Consider the following 19,424-nt stretch of genomic DNA (forward strand, 5'->3'; position numbering starts at 1 on the left):
TATGTAAATGTTGCAACTATTTGCATCAGCTTTTTGAGTATTTCCAAGATGAGGTATTCGTATGTATAATATACTTAACATTTGGTGTTTCACAAGTCCAGCATCTAAAAAATGCCTTAGATCCAACTTAATTTGATCAATTCCAAAACTGTTATCTGTTAGATCTAGTTAATATTTTTGATTAGTTACTTTCAGTGATTGTGTCTTTTTGTTTTAACATTGATTTATGTTTTTGATTATCAGTCATTTTAACCCACTTTCGCAGGCATTGTTGAGCATAGTGCTCAAACCACTAGCAGTAGAATACGTGGTGGTAGAGCTGCAAGCAGTGTGGAATGTTGCATTTGCCTCGGTCATTAAGGGTGGTGCACATGACATTGTTGATGTTGGGAATATGTTGTGTCATCGGCTTTGATATCCATGTACCATGATCCAGTACACCTCAAAGCACAACAAACTGCTTAATACTAATATAGAAATATAGTTTTCTTTCTTCAAACATGCATATAATATTGTGTAAAAGTGTCATGAAGTCAAAAAAATTGGAATTACCCACAATCCTTTAAAAACGGGGCCACGTGGCAAGTTGTTGCAAGAATTTAGGGAATAGGGTGCCATTTGGGACGCAACCTGTATCCTCTGTGCTCAGTGCAGGGTCTGGCTCCTCTGGCCGATCCCAATGGGCAATGGCACGTACAGTTACAGTACATGTTAAAATTCTGTGTTTAAATCTGGGATATCTTCTCCAGGGACACATTATGTGGGTGTGAGGGTCTTCTCAGTGCAGCGTCTGCCTCAAGTTTCTATGGCAGGTACAGTATGTGTATTCTGGGATACCTTCCGCATTTCCTGAATGTCTATAGCACAGTATGGGTATTACAGTAAATGTAACAGTACATGTTTAAATGTCATGTTTAAATCTGATACCTACTCCAGGTTATCTGAATGTCTCTCTATGGCATGTACAGTATAGTATGTGTGTTACAGTATGTGTGATTAAAATCACATTTTTAAATCTGTCCACTACATGTCCCAATGGCACATACAGTATCTATGAAATGTTTAAATCTGTCCTCTACATGTCCCAATACAGTATGTTTGAAATGTTCAAATCTGGGATACCTTCTCCAGATCCTCCATGATCAGATCCTGCTCCTTCACGTCGCTCTCTGACGATCGCCCGCCGGATGTCCGCCCGACAACTTCCTCCCGACCCAACCCCTTCCTGTTCACCAAAGCCAATTCCGACCCCCCTGAGCCGGGCCCGGTCGGCAGGTGCAGATTCGCTGGTAACACTGCATTGCCTTGGATACGATGCGAGTAGGTCTTCTGGCGCTCCATGACTGCGGAGCACAGCTGGAATTTAAATGCGGCCTGGAACCCCCGTCGGAAGTTCTCATTGAAGAAGCCGTAGATGATGGGGTTGACGGAGGAGTTGAAGAAGGCCAGCCAGTGGGCCAGCGGGTACACGTAGATGTTGATGATGCGGTGCTGGCTTGCCGTCAGGCTGGCGTAGTCGCTCAGCATCATCAGCGTCCACAGCGGGAGCCATGACAGGATGAAGAGAAGCGCCACTACCAACAGCATCTTGATCACCCTCTTCTTCTTCTTTGACTGACGGTGGTTGTCCAGGCTGGGTTTTGTCCCACCGCTGCTGCCACTACCACTGCACCCGCCAGAGGAGGGTACAGCCGTCTTAAAGAGAGTGAATCCGATGCGGGCGTACATGATGACAATGAGTGATAATGGGGCTAGATAGATGTTAGCGAATAGGACGGTGGTGTAGATCTTCCTCATCTCTTGATTGGGCCAGTTCTCACGGCACCAGTAGAAGGGGCGGGTGTTGTTGTAGCCGTCCCCCAGTAGGATAAGGACACGCTGCTCCTTGGTCACCTTGGAAATATAGTCACAATTTTAAAAAACAGAAAGGGATGAAAATGTGTCTGATGCTTACGCTTTACATTGATGTTAAACTTGACATGTTGATGTGTCCCTCTCAAATCCATTGATTAACAAAACCTGACATGCACCAGCATTAGACAGTGTACCTGGAGCATGACCCCTGAGGGACACATTATGGAGATAGCCAGCACCCAGATGATGATGATGATCAGTGTGGAGGTGGAGATTGTCAGCTTCTGCTTGAAGGGGTACACGATGCAGCGGAACCTGTTCAGACGGGAGGTGAGGGGGGAGGAGAGTATAAGAGCATTCTGTAAAATGTCTGTATTGTGAAATTGTCTGTTGTGCTGTGAAATTGCGTTGAAATTGTCTAAACACACACAAACACGCACAATTAATTTAATAAAATGATTTAATCAGTTGAAAGAAACCTCACCTATCCACAGCTATTGCCACCAGAGTAAAGACTGAAGCTGACACTGATATGCCTTGAACCATCCCACTCAGCTTACACACTAACCTCCCAAAAGGCCAGCCTGTCAAAAGAGACATATTTAGAATATACAAGAAAGGAGATATCTGGGACAAATAATGAGTCATGTGAAATAGATTCTGAGGTTGAATCTCTTTTCACATAAAATGTTATTTGTCAGATACGCTGAATACAACAAGTGTAGCCTTTAACGTGAAATGCTTACTTACGGGCCCCTTTCCGAACAATGCAGTTAAAAATTAGAAAATTAACAAAGAAATAAAAAGAAAATAGAGACACAAAATAACACAATAAAATAACAATAACGAGGCAATATACAGATTACATACAAGGAGTAACGGTACCGAGTCAGTGTACTGAGGTACGTGGTAGTTGGGGTGATTGATTGAGGTAATATGTACATGTAGGTTTGGTTAGGTGATTGATTAATTGAAGTACTATGTACATGTAGGTAGTGGGTCGAAAAGCAGAACATCCGGGTAACCATTTAATGAACAATTCAGCAGTCTTATGGCTTTGGGGTAGAAGCTGTTCACAAGCCTTTTGGTCCCAGACTTGGTGCTCCGGTAACGCTCTGCGGTAGCAGACTGTGACTTGGGTGGCTATAGTCTTTGACATTTTTTCCTCTGACGCCGCCTGGTATAGAGGTACTGGATGGCAGGGAGCTGGGTCGTACGCATTACCCTCTGTAGCGCCTTGCGGTTGGATGCCGAGCAGTTGCCATACCAAGAGATGATGTAGCCAGTTAAGATGCTCTTGATGGTGCAGCTGTAGAACCTTTTGAGGATCTGAGGGCCCATACCAAATCTTTTCAGCCTCCTGAGGGGGAAAAAGGTGTTGTCATGAATGGGGGGGTGCTCGGCCTTCCGTTTCCTGTAGTCCACGATAAGCTCCTTTGTCTTGCTGACGTTGAGGGAGAGTTTGTTGTCCTGGCACCACATTCACAGGTCTCTGACCTCCCTATTGGCTGTCTCATCGTAGTCGGTGGTCAGGTCTATCACCGTTGTGTCGTCAGCAAACTTAATGATGGTATTGGAGTTGTGTGCAGCCTCGCAGTTGTGGGTGAGTACAGGAAGGGGCTAAGCACGCACCTCTGAGGGGCACCCATGTTGAGGGTCAGCGTAGAGTACCGTATTGTTGCCTAACCTCACCACCTGGGGGCGGCCCGCCAGAGGGTCCAGTATCCAATTGCAGAGGGAGGTGTTTAATCCCAGGGTCCTTAGTTTAGTGATGAGCTTAGAGGGCTCTGAGCTGTAGTCAATGAACAGCATTCTCACGTAGACATTAATTTTGTCCAGGTGGGAAAGGGAAGTGTGGAGTGCAATAGAGATTGTTTCATTTGTGAATTTGTTGGGGCTGTATGTGAATTGTGGGTCCAGCCTTTCAAAGCATTTTATGGCTGCAGATGTGAGCGCTACGGGGCAATAGTCAGTTAGACACGAGTACTTTGATAGTCTGCTTGAAACATGTGGGTATTACAGACTGGGTCAGGGAAAGGTTGAAAATGTCAGTGAAGAAACTTGCTAGCTGGTCAGCACATGCTCTGAGTACGCGTCCTGCTAATCCGTCTGGCCCTGCGGCCTTGTGAATGTTAACCTATTTAAAGGTCTTACTCACATGGGCTATGGAGAGTGTGGTCACACAGTCGTCAGGAACAGCTGGTGCGCTCATGCATGATTCAGTGTTGATTGCCAGAAGCGAGCATAGAAGGCATTTAGCTCCTCTGGTAGGCTGGCGTCACTGGGCAGCTCGCGGCTGGGTTTCCCTTTGTAGTCCATGATAGTTTGCAAGCCCTGCCACATCTGACAAGTGTCAGAGTAGGATTAGATTTTAGTCCTGTATTGATGTTTTGCCTGTTTGATGGTTCATCGAAGAGCATAGTGGATATCTTATAAGTGTCCAGATTTGTGTCCTGCTACTTGAAAGTGGAAGCTCTACCATTAGCTCAGTGTGGATGTTGCCCGCAATCCATGGCTTCTGGTTAGGATATGTACGTACAGTCACTGTGGGGACTATGTCGCCGATGCACTTATTAATTAAGTTGCTGACTGATATGGTAAACTCCTCAATGCCATTGGATGAATGCCATAGCATGTTCCAATCTGTGCTAGCGAAACAGTCCTGTAGTTTAGCGTTCGCTTCATCGGACCACTTCCATTTTGAACGCATCCCTGGTACTTCCTGTTTGAGCTTTTGCTTGTAAGCAGGAATTAAGAGGATGGAGTATTGGTCAGATTTGCCAAATGGAGGGCAAGGGAGAGCTTTGTATGCATCTCTGTGTGTAGAAAAGAGATGACCTAGAGTTTTTTTTCACCTCTAATTGCACAGGAGACTTGCTGGTAGAACGGAGGTAAAACGGATTTCAGTTTCCCTGCATTAAAATCCCTGGCCACTTGGAGTGTCGTATTTGGGTGAACATTTTCTTGTTTGCTTATGGCCTTTGTCGAAGACATATTTTATCAAATCATTTCTCTAATGATTATTACGTGATTAAACAAATCATGTAAATGTAATTAACTAGGATGTTGGGGCACCAAGGAAAATCTTCAGATTACAAAGTTATAATTTTCCTAATATAACTCAATTAGTCTTCTAATTAATTAATTATTCTTTACCTCACGTTAGTCTCATTCCAAACGTCGTAAATTGTTGGTTATCTGCACAAACCCAGCCCTTACTATGAATCATCCATACACCAATTGTCTTAATCATTTATTTACTAACTAACTAAATAATCACACAAATGCACAAACAAACAAACAGTAGATATGGTTACAAGGAAATGATAGGGCAGGTTCCCTAGTGGGCTAAGCCGATATGACGGCTTGGTGGACAAAGGGAAGTGGGTGTGGACTGAGAAGGGCGGGAAAGAAAAAAGAGTCACTACACAGTTGATAATTATATTAATTGAAATGCTAATCCTTTGCACATGAACGCTCACTCATTCGGGAATAATTGCAATCAATATATATTTACGCTCAGTGTGTCGTCGTGATCTCTGTTGGAATCGTTCGTCTTTCTGTTGGAAAGTTCATCCAAACGTCTCTCTGCTTCCCTGGAGTTTTTCGTGGTTAGAATAGATACTTCGGGTACCATTCAGAAATGTTCTTATAGAGTAGATGTTTCGGCGGTTGTCAGTCTTCGCATCCCAGGTTAACAATTTCTAGCTGTAGACTAGTAATTAGTATCGAAGATTTGCTCTCATTCTGTCAGGATCGATAGTCTCAGAGTTCAACCATTTCCACACGTGTAGCCAATGCTCCACGTGGTATGGTTAGGAAGTCAACAACCATTACAACATTAGCTTATACAGAGATTTTTGTGGTCTAAACTCAACCTTTGCCCCCTCGGTGTCCGAGGTACGCATGGTCTGAAGAGGATTTCTTCAGGTGGGGGTTTTATTCGTAACAGTAGAAAAGGGCTGTCCCATGAGCCAGATCATGTCTGTGCTCATGGGGACGGGCCAATGACTTAGTTAAACTTTAAAGGGAATACAATTCTCTCACATTAACGGTTTAAAATCACATTACATCATTTCACAAATAGTTTAATCTTTACTCATTAATTTTATACAATAATTAGACGCAAACCTCATAACGGAGGCTCCTGTATAAACAGAGTTATGGTAATGTGGCTGTATTGTCTTTCATGAGGTCACAAACATGAAACAAAACGGACCGGGTCGTAGCTGGCTTCTCCACCAACCGTTTGCACATTCTCCAAAACATGGATATTGTTCAGTTCTAAAGTTCTGTGATGTAGAAGGAGTTCCTTTGCTCTCTATGTGTCTCTTCCTGCATGGCCAGGAGGAGAGAGTCTCCTCCAGGAATTTACGACCTGGGATAACAGAACCTGGGTGTAATAGGGAGAGAGGGGGAAGCCACTCGCTATACCCAAAGAGGGCCACGTCATGACACCTTATACAGCTCGTTCAGTGCGGTCTTAGTGGCAGCATATATTTGTGGTGGTAACAACAAAAGAATATTATGAAAAAGATCATAAGCATTAACAAAAATGTATAGGGACTGAGCAAGGGAATACTTGGAAAGACAAGCGATTGGAAACTGTGTAATAGACGTTGGGCAAACGTAGATAGCACTCTAAGCACTAAGTTCATGACTTTGTCACTTTAAGCAAGTGCTGTAGGTATAGAAGTAGCAATGGTTGATGCTCTTGGACTGATTTTATCCATTGGACCTATCAGCTGTCAGAATATGACCATTACAGTAAACACAAACATTCAAGAAAATAACCCCAATACCACAAACAACATGTTAGCAATACTATCACAGAGAAAGTGTGGAAAGTGTGTGACATGTTATAAAGTTGTTGGCATGCAGGATTGTTAGGGTTAGGGTTACTGTGGTTAGAGTTGAGCCAGAGGGTGGACATGAAGCTAGGGTTAGGGTTGTGGTCGAGGGTTAGGGTTGAGTCGGAGTGTGGACATGAAGCTAGGGTTAGATTCTGCGCTTCAGTGGGTTTTTTTTTTTTTAAACACTTCAGGAAAGGTGATACCTAGTCAGTTGAACAACTCAATGCATGATAGATTTTATATTTCAAAGACACATTTTATACCTATAAAACCATTGTTTTAAGTGTTTTATTAAGTACTAAGTATAAGCATGTCAGACTCCTCTGTTTTGGAGTCAGATCCAGAGATGGAGTGTCAAGCCATAAAATGTGAGACCTGTGATACAGCATGTTCACTGTAGTGAAAGCAAAATAATTTACTGACTTAAACAATTAAGAAGAGAATGGATGCTGTTTTTGATGGAACCAAGGGAATGATCCAGGGTTCTCCATGAGATTTGGTTTCTCTCCTGTAGCTACTGAGGATACTACCTTGCACCACTTTCTCGTTTTAACACATCAGGAGGTTGAAAAGATTTGGCACAGGCCCTCAAAATCGTCAACAAGTTCTTCAGCTGTACCATTGAGAGCATATTGACTGGCTGCATCACTGTTTGGTATGGCAATTACACTGACCTTGAACGCATGGTGCTACAGAGGGTGGTGCGTACGGCCCAGTACATCATTGGGGCCGAGCTCCCTACCATACAGGACCTCTATATCAGGTGGTGTGATAGGAAGGCCCAGAAAATTGATAAAGACTCCAGCCACCCAAGTCATAGAGTGTTCTCGCTCCTTCCGCACGGCAAGCGGTACCGTTGCCTCAAGTCTGAGACCATAGGCTCTTGAACATCTTCTATCCTCGAGCCTCTCAAGAAACTACACTGGACTTTGTGCAAACTAGAAACTGCATATCCTGAGGCTGCATTTATTTAATTAAGCAAATCTGAGGACAATGTGACAGAAGATTTATCCACACATTGCCTGCACTACTCGCTCATCAAGAATTCTAAACCATTGTTACTCCCCCTTCCAGGATGGCTACAAAGCCCTCCCCCGCCCTCCCTTCAGCAAATCAGATCACACCTCCATTCTGCTCCTCCCTTCCTATGGACAGAAACTTAAACAGGAAGTACACTTGGTAAGGACTGTTCAACGTTGGTCTGACCAATTGGAATCTATGTTTCAAGATTGTTTTCATCCCGCGGACTGGGATATGTTCTGGGTTACCACTGATAATTACATTGACGTATACACTGATTCTGTGACTGAGTTCATCAGGAAGTACATATAGGATGTTGTTCCCACTGGGACAATTAGAACTTATCCAAACCAAACACAGTGGATAGATGGCAGCATTTAAAGACGGCAAGGTGACTAGGAACATGGACGAGTACAAACAGCCCAGCTATGCCCTCCGTAAGGTAATCAAACAGGCAAAACGTCAATACAGAGACAACGGCTCAGACGCGAGACGTATGTGGCAGAGACTCCAGTAACAGGGAAAACCAGACACATCGCCTTGCTCCCGGATAAGCTAAACACCTTCTTCACCCACATCGAGGAAAACACAGTTTTGCTGATGGAGTCCATCGTTGGTCACGAGAACTGTGAGCTCTCATTTTCCATGGCCAACATGAGTAAGACATTTAAGTGTGTTAACCCTCACAAGGCTGCCGGCCCAGACGGCATCCCTAGCCGCGTCCTATGGCCTCTCCCCTGAAGCCCTTCTCTCCCTGGCTCTCGCTCTGGTAACCCAGCCTCCATTCTTTTGCCATCGCGTGGGCCCCAGCCGACCATCTCATTGAGTAAGTCTCTGCTCTCTCTTTGCTTTTGCTCTGCTGGCGAGGCTTGTGTTTCAGATGTGTTATAAACTGTGGGTTCTAGTGCTAGCTGGTTTAAAGTAGACTAGTTGGGCTCTGTCTTTCTGCTTTGCTGACCGTGGTGGTTTCTGTGTGGATTTATCAGGCATTTTATTGGATCTGAATCGCTGTCATGCACCTGCCCAATGGTAGTGGTGTAAAATTCTTAACAAAAAATATTTTCACTTCCAAGTGGCGCAGCAGTCTAAGGCACTACATAGCAGTGCTTGAGGCGTTACTACAGACCCAGGTTCGATCCCAGGCTGTGTCACAACCGGCCGTGACCCGGGAGTCATATTGGGTGGCGCACAATTGGCCCAGCGTCGTCCGGGTTAGGGGAGGGTTTGGTCGGCTGGGGCTTTACTTGGCTCATTGTTCTCTAGCATCTCCTTGTAGCGGGCCGGGCGTCAGTTGAATGGTGTTTACTCCGACACATTGGTGCAGCTGGCTTTCGGGTTAAGCGGGCAGGTGTTAAGAAGCGCGGTTTGGAGGGTCATGTTTTGGAGGACGCATGACTTGACCTTCGCCTCTCCTGCGAGTTGCAGCGATGAGACAAGATCGCAATTGGATATTACGAAATTGGGAAGAAAAAGGAGGTAAAATTATAATAATAAAAACATTTACCAATACTTTAAAGTACTACTAAAGTCGTTTTTTGGGGTATCTGTACTTTACTTTACAATTTATATTTTTGACTACTTTTACTTTTACTTCACTACATTCCTAAAGAAAATAATGTACTTTTTACTCCATATATTTTACCTGACACCCAAAAGTAATTGTTACATAATGAATGCTTAGCAAGACACAAAAATTGTCAAATTCACACACTTATCAAGAGAACATCCCTGGTCATCCCTACTGCCTCTGATCTTGCAGACTCAGTTAACACACTTGCTTTGTTTGTAAATGATGTCTGAGTGTTGGAGTGTGCCCCTGGCTATCCATACATTTTTTTAAAGAACATGGTGCCTTCTGGTTTGCCTAATATAAGGAATTTGAAGTGATTTATACTTTTACTTTTGATACTTAAGTATATTTACAACCAAATACTTTTAGACTTTTACTCAAGAAGGATTAGACTGGGTGACTTTCACTTCTACTTTATTATTTTTTTATTAAGTTATCTTTACTTTTACTCAAGTATGACAATTGGGTACTTTTTCCACCACTGCCCAATGGCTCCTCTCTGTTCCTCCTGTTTGCACTCTGCCCTGGATTAGTATGGTTTCCTCTTCCCTGTTTTTTCCCAACCAAACTACTCCGCCTTGATCTTCACCGCCTGAATAATAACTATCGGCTCTCCTCTGATGTCCTTATGCCTTCCACTCATTGGGCATCCTATGTACAGTTGAAGTCGGAAGTTTACATACACCTAAGCCAAATACGTTTAAACTCGGTTTTTCACAATTCCTGACATTTAATCCTAGTAAAAATTCCCTGTCTTAGGTCAGTTAGGATCACCACTTTATTTTTAGAATGTGAAATGTCAAAATAATAGTAGAGAGAATGATTTATTTCAGCTTTTCTTTCTTTCATCACATTCCCAGTGGGTCAGAAGTTCACATACACTCAATTAGTATTTGGTAGCATTGCCTTTAAATTGTTTAACTTGGGTCAAACTTTTCGGGTAGCCTTCCACAAGCTTTCCATAATAAATTGGGTGAATTTTGGCCCATTTCTCCTGACAGAGCTGGTGTGGGACCTTATGTAGACAGGTTTGTGCCTTTCCAAATGATGTCCAATCAATTTAATTTACCACAGGTGGACTCCTATCAAGTTGTAGAAACATCTCAAGGATGATCAATGGAGGCAGGATACACCTGAGCTCAATTTAGAGTCTCAAAGCAAAGGGTCTGAATAATTATGTAAATAAGCTATTTCTGTTTTTATTTTTTTATAAACATTTCAAAAAACCTGTTTCGCTTTTTCATTATGGGTTATTGTTTGGGGGGAAATGATTTAATACATTTAAGAATAAGGCTGTAACGTAACAAAATGTGGAAAAAGTAAAGGGGTCTGAATACTTTCCGAATCCACTGCTGACCCTGGAGATACCTTTAATCTCCACTGGGTTAAATTAATTTGCCTTCAAAATGTTTGCCTCTCGTGGAATGATCGATCTCCAAAAGTCCTTCAATTTTATGGATTAGATCCCTCTGGGGCAGAGCTCTCTAACCCGGTTCCTGGAGAGCTACCATCCTGTAGGTTTTCGCTCCAACCCTAATCTAACCTGATACTAATAATTAGCTAGTTGATAAGCTGAATCAAGTTGGTTACAACTGGGGTTAAAGTGAAATCCTACAGGAGGATAGCTCTCCAGGAACAGGGCTGGAAAGCCCTGCTCTAGGCAATTCAGGCGGATGCTTTTTTACTGTGTTTGTTTCATATCATTGTGTTTTGTTTTTCGTGTTTGCTTTCCAAATGATGTGTATATAAACACTGAACCAAAATATAAACGCAACATGTAACAATTTCAAAGATTTTACTGAGTTACAGTTTATATGAGGAAATCAGTCAATTTAAATACATTCTTTAGACCCTAATCTATGGATTTCACATGACTGGAAATACAGATATGCATCTGTTGTTCAAAGATTCCTTAAAAGAAATGGGCCTCACAATGGGCCTGAGGATCTAGTGACGATATTTCTGTGCTTTCAAATTGCCATCCATAAAATGTCATTGTATTTGATGTCCGTAGCTTATGCCTGCCCATACCATAACCCCACCTCCACCATGGGGCACTGTTCACAACGTCAGCAATCCGATCGCCCACATGATGCCATACACGTGTTATACGGTTGGACGTACTGCCAAATTCTCTAAAATGATGTTGGAGGCGGCTTATGGTAGAGAAATGAACATTCAATTGTCTGGCAACAGCTCTGGTGGACAATCCTGCAGTCAGCATGTCAATTGCACACTCCATCAAAACTTGAGACATCAGTGGCATTGTGTTGTGTGACAAAACTGCACATTTTAAGGTGGACTTTCATTGTCCCCAGCTCAAGGTGCACCTGTGTAATAATCATGCTGTATAATCAGCTGCTTGATATGCCACAACTATCAGGTGGATGGATTATCTTGGAAATGGAGAAATGCTCACTAACAGGGAGTTAACTTCTTCTTAATAGGGGGCGCCATTTCCACTTTGGGAAAAAATAGTGCCCAAATTAAACGGCCTCGTACTCTGTTCTAGATCATATGATATGCATATTATTACTATTGGATAGAAAACACTCTGAAGTTTCTAAAACTGTTTGAATTATATCTGTGAGTAAAACAGAACTCATTTGGCAGGCAAAGTTCCAAACAGGAAGTGAAAATTCTGAAATGGGTCTCTGTGACAGGCCCTGCCTATTCAATTGCCTTGTATTTATGGATATGTATGCACTTCATAAGCCTTCCACTAGATGTCAACAGGCAGTAGAATGTTGAATGAGGTGTCTGGCCTGATGTGGGACCGAATGAGAGCTTTTGGAGTGACAGGTCAGCCATATTGGCAGTATTTTGCTGCGCACCTGGGAGCACCATATCATTTTCTGCAATGCGTTAGGTAGACACGAAGAAATGCTCCGTCTGGGACGTTATTGGATAAATATGAGAAAAACATCATAAAGATGGATTTTCAACTGAGTTTGACCAGTTTATTCGACTTTTATTATGACTTTTGGAATTTTTCGTTCCATGCGCCAAACGTTCATGGACATGTGCGCTCCACTATGCTAGCCAAAGTTGCTAATTCGACAGAAGAAATGGACATTCTAAAACAAAACAACGATTTATTGTGGAACTAGGACTCCTGGCACTGCATTCTGATGAAAGTTCATCAAAGGTAAGAGAATATTTATGATGTTATTTCGTATTTTTGTAGAATATGTGGACTCCAACATGGCGGAGAATGGCTGAGCGCTGTCTCAGATTATTGTATGCTGTGCTTTTTACTAAAGTTATTTTTTTAAATCTAACACAGCGGTTGCATTAAGAACCAGTGTATCTTTAATTATTTGTCCAACATGTATTTTTCAGCAAAGTTTATGATGAGTTTTTCTGTTAGATTACGTGACTCCAAAATTTTGGTGCTATTTGTGACGATGGCTGCGTTGTAAAACCCAGATTTGTAGCTATAAATATGCACATTTTCGAACAAAACATAAATGTATTGTATAACATGATGTCATAAGACTGTCATCTGATGAAGTTGTTCAAAGGTTAGTGATTAATTTTATCTCTATTTGTGGGTTTTGTGAAAGCTATCTTTACGGTGAAAAAATGGCGTTGTGTTTTGGGCTATTGTGGTGAGCTAACATAAATATATATTGTGTTTTCGCTGTAAAACACTTTTAAAAAATCGGAAATATTGGCTGGATTCACAAGATGTTTATCTTTCATTTGCTGTATTGGACTTGTGATTTCATGAAATTATATTATATCCCTGTGGCGCTAGGCTAGGCTATGCTAGTCAGCTTTTCTGATGAGGATGATCCCGGATCCGGGAGGGGGGGTCCGTAGAAACAAATTTGTGCACATCATTTGAGAGAAACAAGTTTTTTGAGCATTAACAACATTTCTGGGATCATTTATTTTACATGTTGCGTTTATATTTTTGTTCAGTGTAGATAATAATGATATACTATAATTGCGGTTAAACTAGGGTTGAGCAGGAGTGTGGACATGAAGCTAGGGTTAGGGTTAGGGTTGTGGTTGAGGCTAGTATTAGGGTTGAGCTAGAGCAGTCCTTCTCAAATAGTGGGGCGCGCCCCCCTTGGGGGGCTCGGAGCGATGCCAGGGGGGGCGCGTGTGACCCCGGGGAACATGCTTTTTTTTGCTGCAGGGAATAGTTTTTTTTGTTGCACCGAACAAGAGCACACAGCACAGAGCAGGAGATATGAAGTGCAGATAACAAACCCTTAAGAGACACCATGGAAAAATATTTAACAGGGATGAAAAGAAAGGCGGAGAGAGACGGAGATAATGAGACAAACGTAAGTCTCCCGAAAGCTAAGACGAGGAAATATGACGACGCGTATGTAGCGCTTGGCTTCACTGTGACTACGGTGGGAGACGAGGAAAGACCGGTATGTTTACTGTGTCTAAAAATGTTGGCAGCGGACAGCATAAAGCCAAATAAATTAAGGCGTCACTTAAAGACATTACACCCCAATCACGCTGATAAGCCATTTGAGTTTTTTCAGCAAAAACGTGCCGAATATTGCCAACAATCGTCCCGCTTTGTGAATGCTACTTCAGTAAACCAGCGAGCACTGTTAGCATCATATAAAGTGGCGTACCAAATTGCTCAGTGCAAAAAAAACACTCCATAGCAGAGGAGCTGATACTACCTGCAGCATTAGACATGGTCTCTGTCATGCTGGATGACGCAAGTGCTGCAAAAATAAAACTATCACTTCCTCATTTTGATTTTAAAAAATCAGCAAAAATTGTTTTATTCATTTTTGTTTTATAGGTCAAAGTCTTTCATATATTGTGCTCCTGAGTTAATGTTGCTGATCAATTTGAATGTATTATTATTTATTGATTATATTTTATTTAATTTTTCAGTATCAAATGGTAAAAAAATGCTTACAGTTTAAATAAGGCTTGAATTTTTTTTTAAATTTCAGGCAAATCGATGCACTTTAAGTCTTTTCTGTTACAGACTAAAAAACAATGTTAATAAAGTTATTCTTTGTAAGTTGATCTATATCTTTCTTTTTTGTTTTCTTTAATGTTAATAAGGATACAATGTTATGCAGAGGTGTACTTATAACAATTTTATAGACAAATTATACTATTTACAGTCGCGGCGGAGAGTTGGGGGGCGCGAAATGTTTACTTCTTCCTAGGGGTGGCGTAACAGAAAATAATTGAGAAGCACTGAGCTAGAGTGTGGACATTAAGCTTGGGTTGGTGTTGTGGTTGAGGCTAGGGTTAGGGTTAAGAGGACTTTGGCTACTAACCTGTTATGATGTTGTCCACCAGGGTAGTTGGCATGCAGAAGATGCCCACCAGTAGGTCACTGATGGCCAGGTTGAGTATAAAGAGGTTGGTGACCGTCCTCATGTTCTTGCTCCGCAACACAATGAAACACACAACACCATTCCCCACCATGCACACCAGGAAAATGAGCAGGTAAGACACAATGAAGACTACCACCACCGAGGGCTTGTGGAGGTAGAGGTCCACGTATGTGATGTTCTGTTGGTAGAATGGGTATGGGGGGTGCTGGAGGTCCCTGGATGAGTTGAAGAAAGTGGTGTTCCAGTCTTCTGTTCTGTTGGAGCTGATGGGATCCAGAGTGTGCGTCATGGTGGAATCTGAGGACAGAGAGAGTGAGAGAGAGAGTGAGAGAGAGAGAGAGTGAGAGAGAGAGTGAGAGAGAGAGCGAGAGAGAGAGCGAGAGAGTGAGCGAGAGAGAGAGCGAGAGAGAGAGAGAAAGAGGAGAGGAGATATGGTAGTTTTAGTTTGTGGATTTCTTTCTTTGTGCTTTTCAGACAGTGAAATTATTTGTCACATTGGACACCTCTAGAATATATTGTAGTCATTCACAAAATAACAGTTCTGGTTGAGATGGTGTGTGTCACACCCTGACCATAGTAAGCTGTTTATTCTCTGTGTTGGTTGGGGCATGATAGTGACTTGGGAGGGTCATCTAGGTGAATTTGAATGTCTATGGTGGCCTGATATGGTTCCCAATCAGAAGCAGCTGTTTATCGTTGTCTCTGATTGGGGATCATATTTAGGTAGCCATTTCCCCATGGTTATTTGTGGGATCTTGTCTATGTTTAGTTGCCTGTCAGCACATATTGTGAAGCTTCACGTTTCGTTCGTTGATTTGGTTGTTTTTGTTCGTTGTTCATTTATTTAAAAGGAATATGTACGCCTACCACGCTGCACCTTGGTCTCATTAGAACGACGGTCGTGACAGTGCGCTTGCTTCTGTTTTTTTATTTATTTTTAATTCTACTTTAAAAGCCATCTTTCTATGGTGGGGTGGAACCTTGAAGGCACTTTCCATTGGCATACAGTGCACCTTATGTGAATAACCTTCTAATGTATGTACATTGTGTGTGTGTGTGTGTGTGTGTGTGTGTGTGTGTGTGTGTGTGTGTGTGTGTGTGTGTGTGTGTGTGTGTGTGTGTGTGTGTGCGTGTGTGTGTGTGTGTGTGTGTGTGTGTGTGTGTGTGTGTGTGTGTGTGTGTGTGTGTGTGTGTGTGTGTGTGTGTGTGTGTGTGTGTGTGTGCGCAACAGTGGATGGGCGGAGGTGTAACCTTTCCAGTCACATCAATAAGATTTCAATTACCATGACCGTGTGCTGAGACCTTGTTAGAAACATCCCCTTGACAAAGTCATCCAATCAAGAGAGCCCATACTTAGACAAGTTAGAGCCTTTACAATACCTAGGTAATAACAGGCAACACCACACTCACAGGAAGTGGATATTGATTGGTTATTACGTATAAAACACAACATAGTCTCCAGAAATCCATAAGAACCATTTTCTGCCTTGATGATTGTGTGAAGATTCAGTCAACTATATGCCGTCTGTCACACACACACTCACTCCCTCACTCACTCCCTCACTCAAACACACACTCAAACACAGATGACAAAAGAATGAGCGAAGTGAAAAATGTCAAGGTATTTTTTCTAGTGATTATATTCTGCAGGTGTGCTAGTACCCTGCTGAGCACCATGGCATCAAAACGTTATTCATCAATCACATCAGCTCTGCCTCAAAAACGGTCAAAGTTTCTCCTCAACTGGAGAGAATAACTATTGACTTCAAGCTCCTTTCTCTCTGAAGTTTCTAACCTGCCAATGATTGATAAGTGGCCTAAGCTCCTTTGGGCTTTTGTTAATTAACTTTCACATGTGAAACATTGACAGAATTGACAAGTTTTTTTGAAGTCCAAAGTACTGTAAGCGAGGAATTTTAATTGGATGGAGAACAAATTCCACCAACCTGGGAAATTAACAGCTCATTTCCAGGGTCAGTGCACCTGCAACACCTCATAACTCAAACTACAGGTGAGAGATCTGCTGATAAAATTTACTCTAGTAATCATTCTGAATTTCAATCAGCATATTCTCCAGGGATGTCTCCTGGGCAGATCTGGGTCCAGATGTTCAATCCCAGTGCTAGGCACTTGTTTTTTGTTTTAAGCCTTTCCCAAACCTTAACCCTTAAGTCAATCACTCGGAATTACTGCCTAAACTTAAGTTTAACCCTATCCCTAACCTTAACCCAGTGGTGTAATGGGGATATACGCAGGTATGCGTCATATACCCACTTATTTTTCAGTGGGCATTGCGTATGCTCACTTCTTAATCCTCACACAAAGTAGGGTAGTGGAAGTATATGTCAAATCAATTAACAAGGCTGATAGAACAGATCAGAATGTTTAGCTTAAAATGTTGATAAACTATTATTTCTTCACATTTTAGGCGCAGCAATGTACACACGGCGGTAGGCCTACGTTCCAAAATGCAATTGCAAATGTGCATGCGAGCAGTTTCATGGACAGAGATGGAAATATTCTTTAGAAATTTAGAAAGAGGGGGTGTTTAAAGATGCAACAACTATCATGCGTTGCTAATATGATTAGGATAATGCCTTTGGCTGCTAGACAATGAAAGAAAGTTTAAAGAAAACCATTAGAACAGGAGATTTTGGCTATGGGCTATTTTGAAGCAAGGCAAGACATGACTCATAATATCAAGTAAACCGTCCAGGTGTCAAACAATTAAGGAACAGGACAAATATAGCGACGCTAATGATAGACCTGACTGTTTTCTGGTAGATGGCAAGGCTTTCCCAAAAACGTCCCTTTTAAATGTTAACTAGCTACAAAGTAGCCTCTGCCTACCTGTCACAATATAATTTGCATCAATCCAGTGGCCATTTCTTTTGCAAACTCCTTCTCATGTTCAATAGAAACACTGCTAATAAAACAACAGTGCTAAGTGCCTGCACAATTGAATTAAACGGCAATTAAATAAAAATATAGAGAATTCTTAGATTTTTTCAGAGACCTCAAAAGTGGTCTGCTGATGTTGTTCAAGCATTGTCATGGTATTATAACATACAATTGTGTCGTATTTCTGTAAAAAAAAAAAAGTGTGACTTGGAGAGCAAAACTTGAAAAAATTGGGGGAAATCGGAAATCTGTATTTCTGACTCAGTTTAAAGCCTACATTTTCTGTTTCAATAGTAGGCCTACTATTAATCTACTTGCACAGTACAGCTTGGGTTGGCCTGACTGTGAAAGACCAATTTGTGATTTTTATTTTAGGTCATTCAGATTGTGTCACTCTTTCTCGGGGGGCTGGGCCCCTGAGTGGCGAAGCGGTCTAAGGCGCTGCACCTCAGTGCAAGAGGCATCACTACAGTCCCTGGTTCGATTCCAGGCTGTATCACATTCGGCTGTGATTGGGAGTCCCATAGGGCAGCGCAAAATTGGCCCAGCGTCGTCCGGGTTTGGCAGGAGTGTGTTCCTAACTGTGTTCTTAACTGACTTGCCTAGTTAAATAAAGGTTAAATAAATAAATTAAATTAAAATAATTCTCATAGAATGTTTCACACAGGGAGCCTTTAATTCGCCTGACGGGCCGTTTGGAAATGTTTGGCATAATTAGAGTATACTGACAGCTTGACTGACAGCTATGATATGGCACCACATGGTATAATTAAAACGTCCAGCCATGGCTTAATTTTGTGACAGCTAAGATATGGCACCACAATGTCCAGCCATGGCGTAATTATGTTGCTGCACGGGTTGGCGTTTTATTTGGAGATTAGGTTGTCTGTAAACCTCTTCAACCTCCAGTCAACAACTAGACAAAACCAAGACCAAGATATTAAGGTAAACAAGCAGGATGACTGAGCAGAAGTAAGTCATCCTCCCTCTGCACGTATACAGAATGTCCGATGTGAACAAATCAAGAGAGATTTCATTTCAGAACCTTGGACAGCGGGATAGCGGCGTTCCGAGGTTCCAACCTTCAGCACCACAGGTCAATGGATAACGACAGTTATGGAAATAATTCAAATTCTACTCATGTAGATGTTAATTCAATATGTAATGAAATGTCCATATTTAATTACATTCACATAAACTCAATTTCAGTTCATGAACTAGCTAACTATAAACTAAATTGAATTGTGCCAATCTCTAGCATTAAATGATGTGGATGGGAGAAGGTACACTGCTATACCATCTGCCATTGTTCAGAAAGATCAGTCCTATACACTGTAGGCCAGCCCTCTGCTCACTGAGCTCCGTCAGTCAACTCTGCAAGAGTTGAGCAAATGACACGAATATTTTAATTTGCAGTTGCAATCAAGCACGGTCAATAATTAGGTTGATTATTGACCACGGGACGGGGCAATCTGTATGCATTTCAAATGAAATAAAGGCAAAGTCTTTTTCAATAGGCAGGCTAATGCATTGATGATTGATCATTATTTTCTAACATACTTCATGTAATTATTAAGCTATTACAATGTCTGCTCACATTCACTCCTAAAATATGCTTTTGTTGTATTAACCTAACAGTGAAGATGTGGTATTATTATTCGATCAGCAAATCCTTAAAAAAGAAAAACAAGAAAGATCTTACCTTGGGTAACTTGAAAAAGATGTCCAATGTATATTTCCTTCCAAAATGTGAATATGGAAGACTCAAAAGTCCAAAGAGATGTATGTGCGCCACTTGTTAATGAGAAAGCGTTGCTGTGAAGATGCTCCGTAGCCTACATCGCGACGACCGAGAGGACAGACACAGACAGAGTGCTGTTGCTCCACGCGCTG

General features: G+C 42.0%; 1 protein-coding gene across 1 annotated transcript; it reads right to left on the reverse strand.

Moving 5' to 3' along the window:
- Window positions 1-1,107: 1,107 nt before the first annotated feature.
- On the reverse strand, window positions 1,108-14,886 carry LOC120026195 (neuropeptide FF receptor 2-like). Its single transcript, XM_038971021.1, has 4 exons — window positions 14,571-14,886; window positions 2,339-2,438; window positions 2,049-2,169; window positions 1,108-1,893 (listed from the first exon to the last, which is right to left on the reverse strand). The coding sequence occupies exons 1-4, from the start codon at window positions 14,719-14,721 to the stop codon at window positions 1,108-1,110; spliced, it is 1,158 nt and encodes a 385-aa protein (XP_038826949.1). The 5' UTR covers window positions 14,722-14,886.
- Between the last annotated feature and the right edge of the window lie 4,538 nt (window positions 14,887-19,424).

This window comes from Salvelinus namaycush, chromosome 31 (genome assembly GCF_016432855.1).
Source record: "Salvelinus namaycush isolate Seneca chromosome 31, SaNama_1.0, whole genome shotgun sequence".
Lineage (NCBI taxonomy): Eukaryota > Metazoa > Chordata > Actinopteri > Salmoniformes > Salmonidae > Salvelinus > Salvelinus namaycush.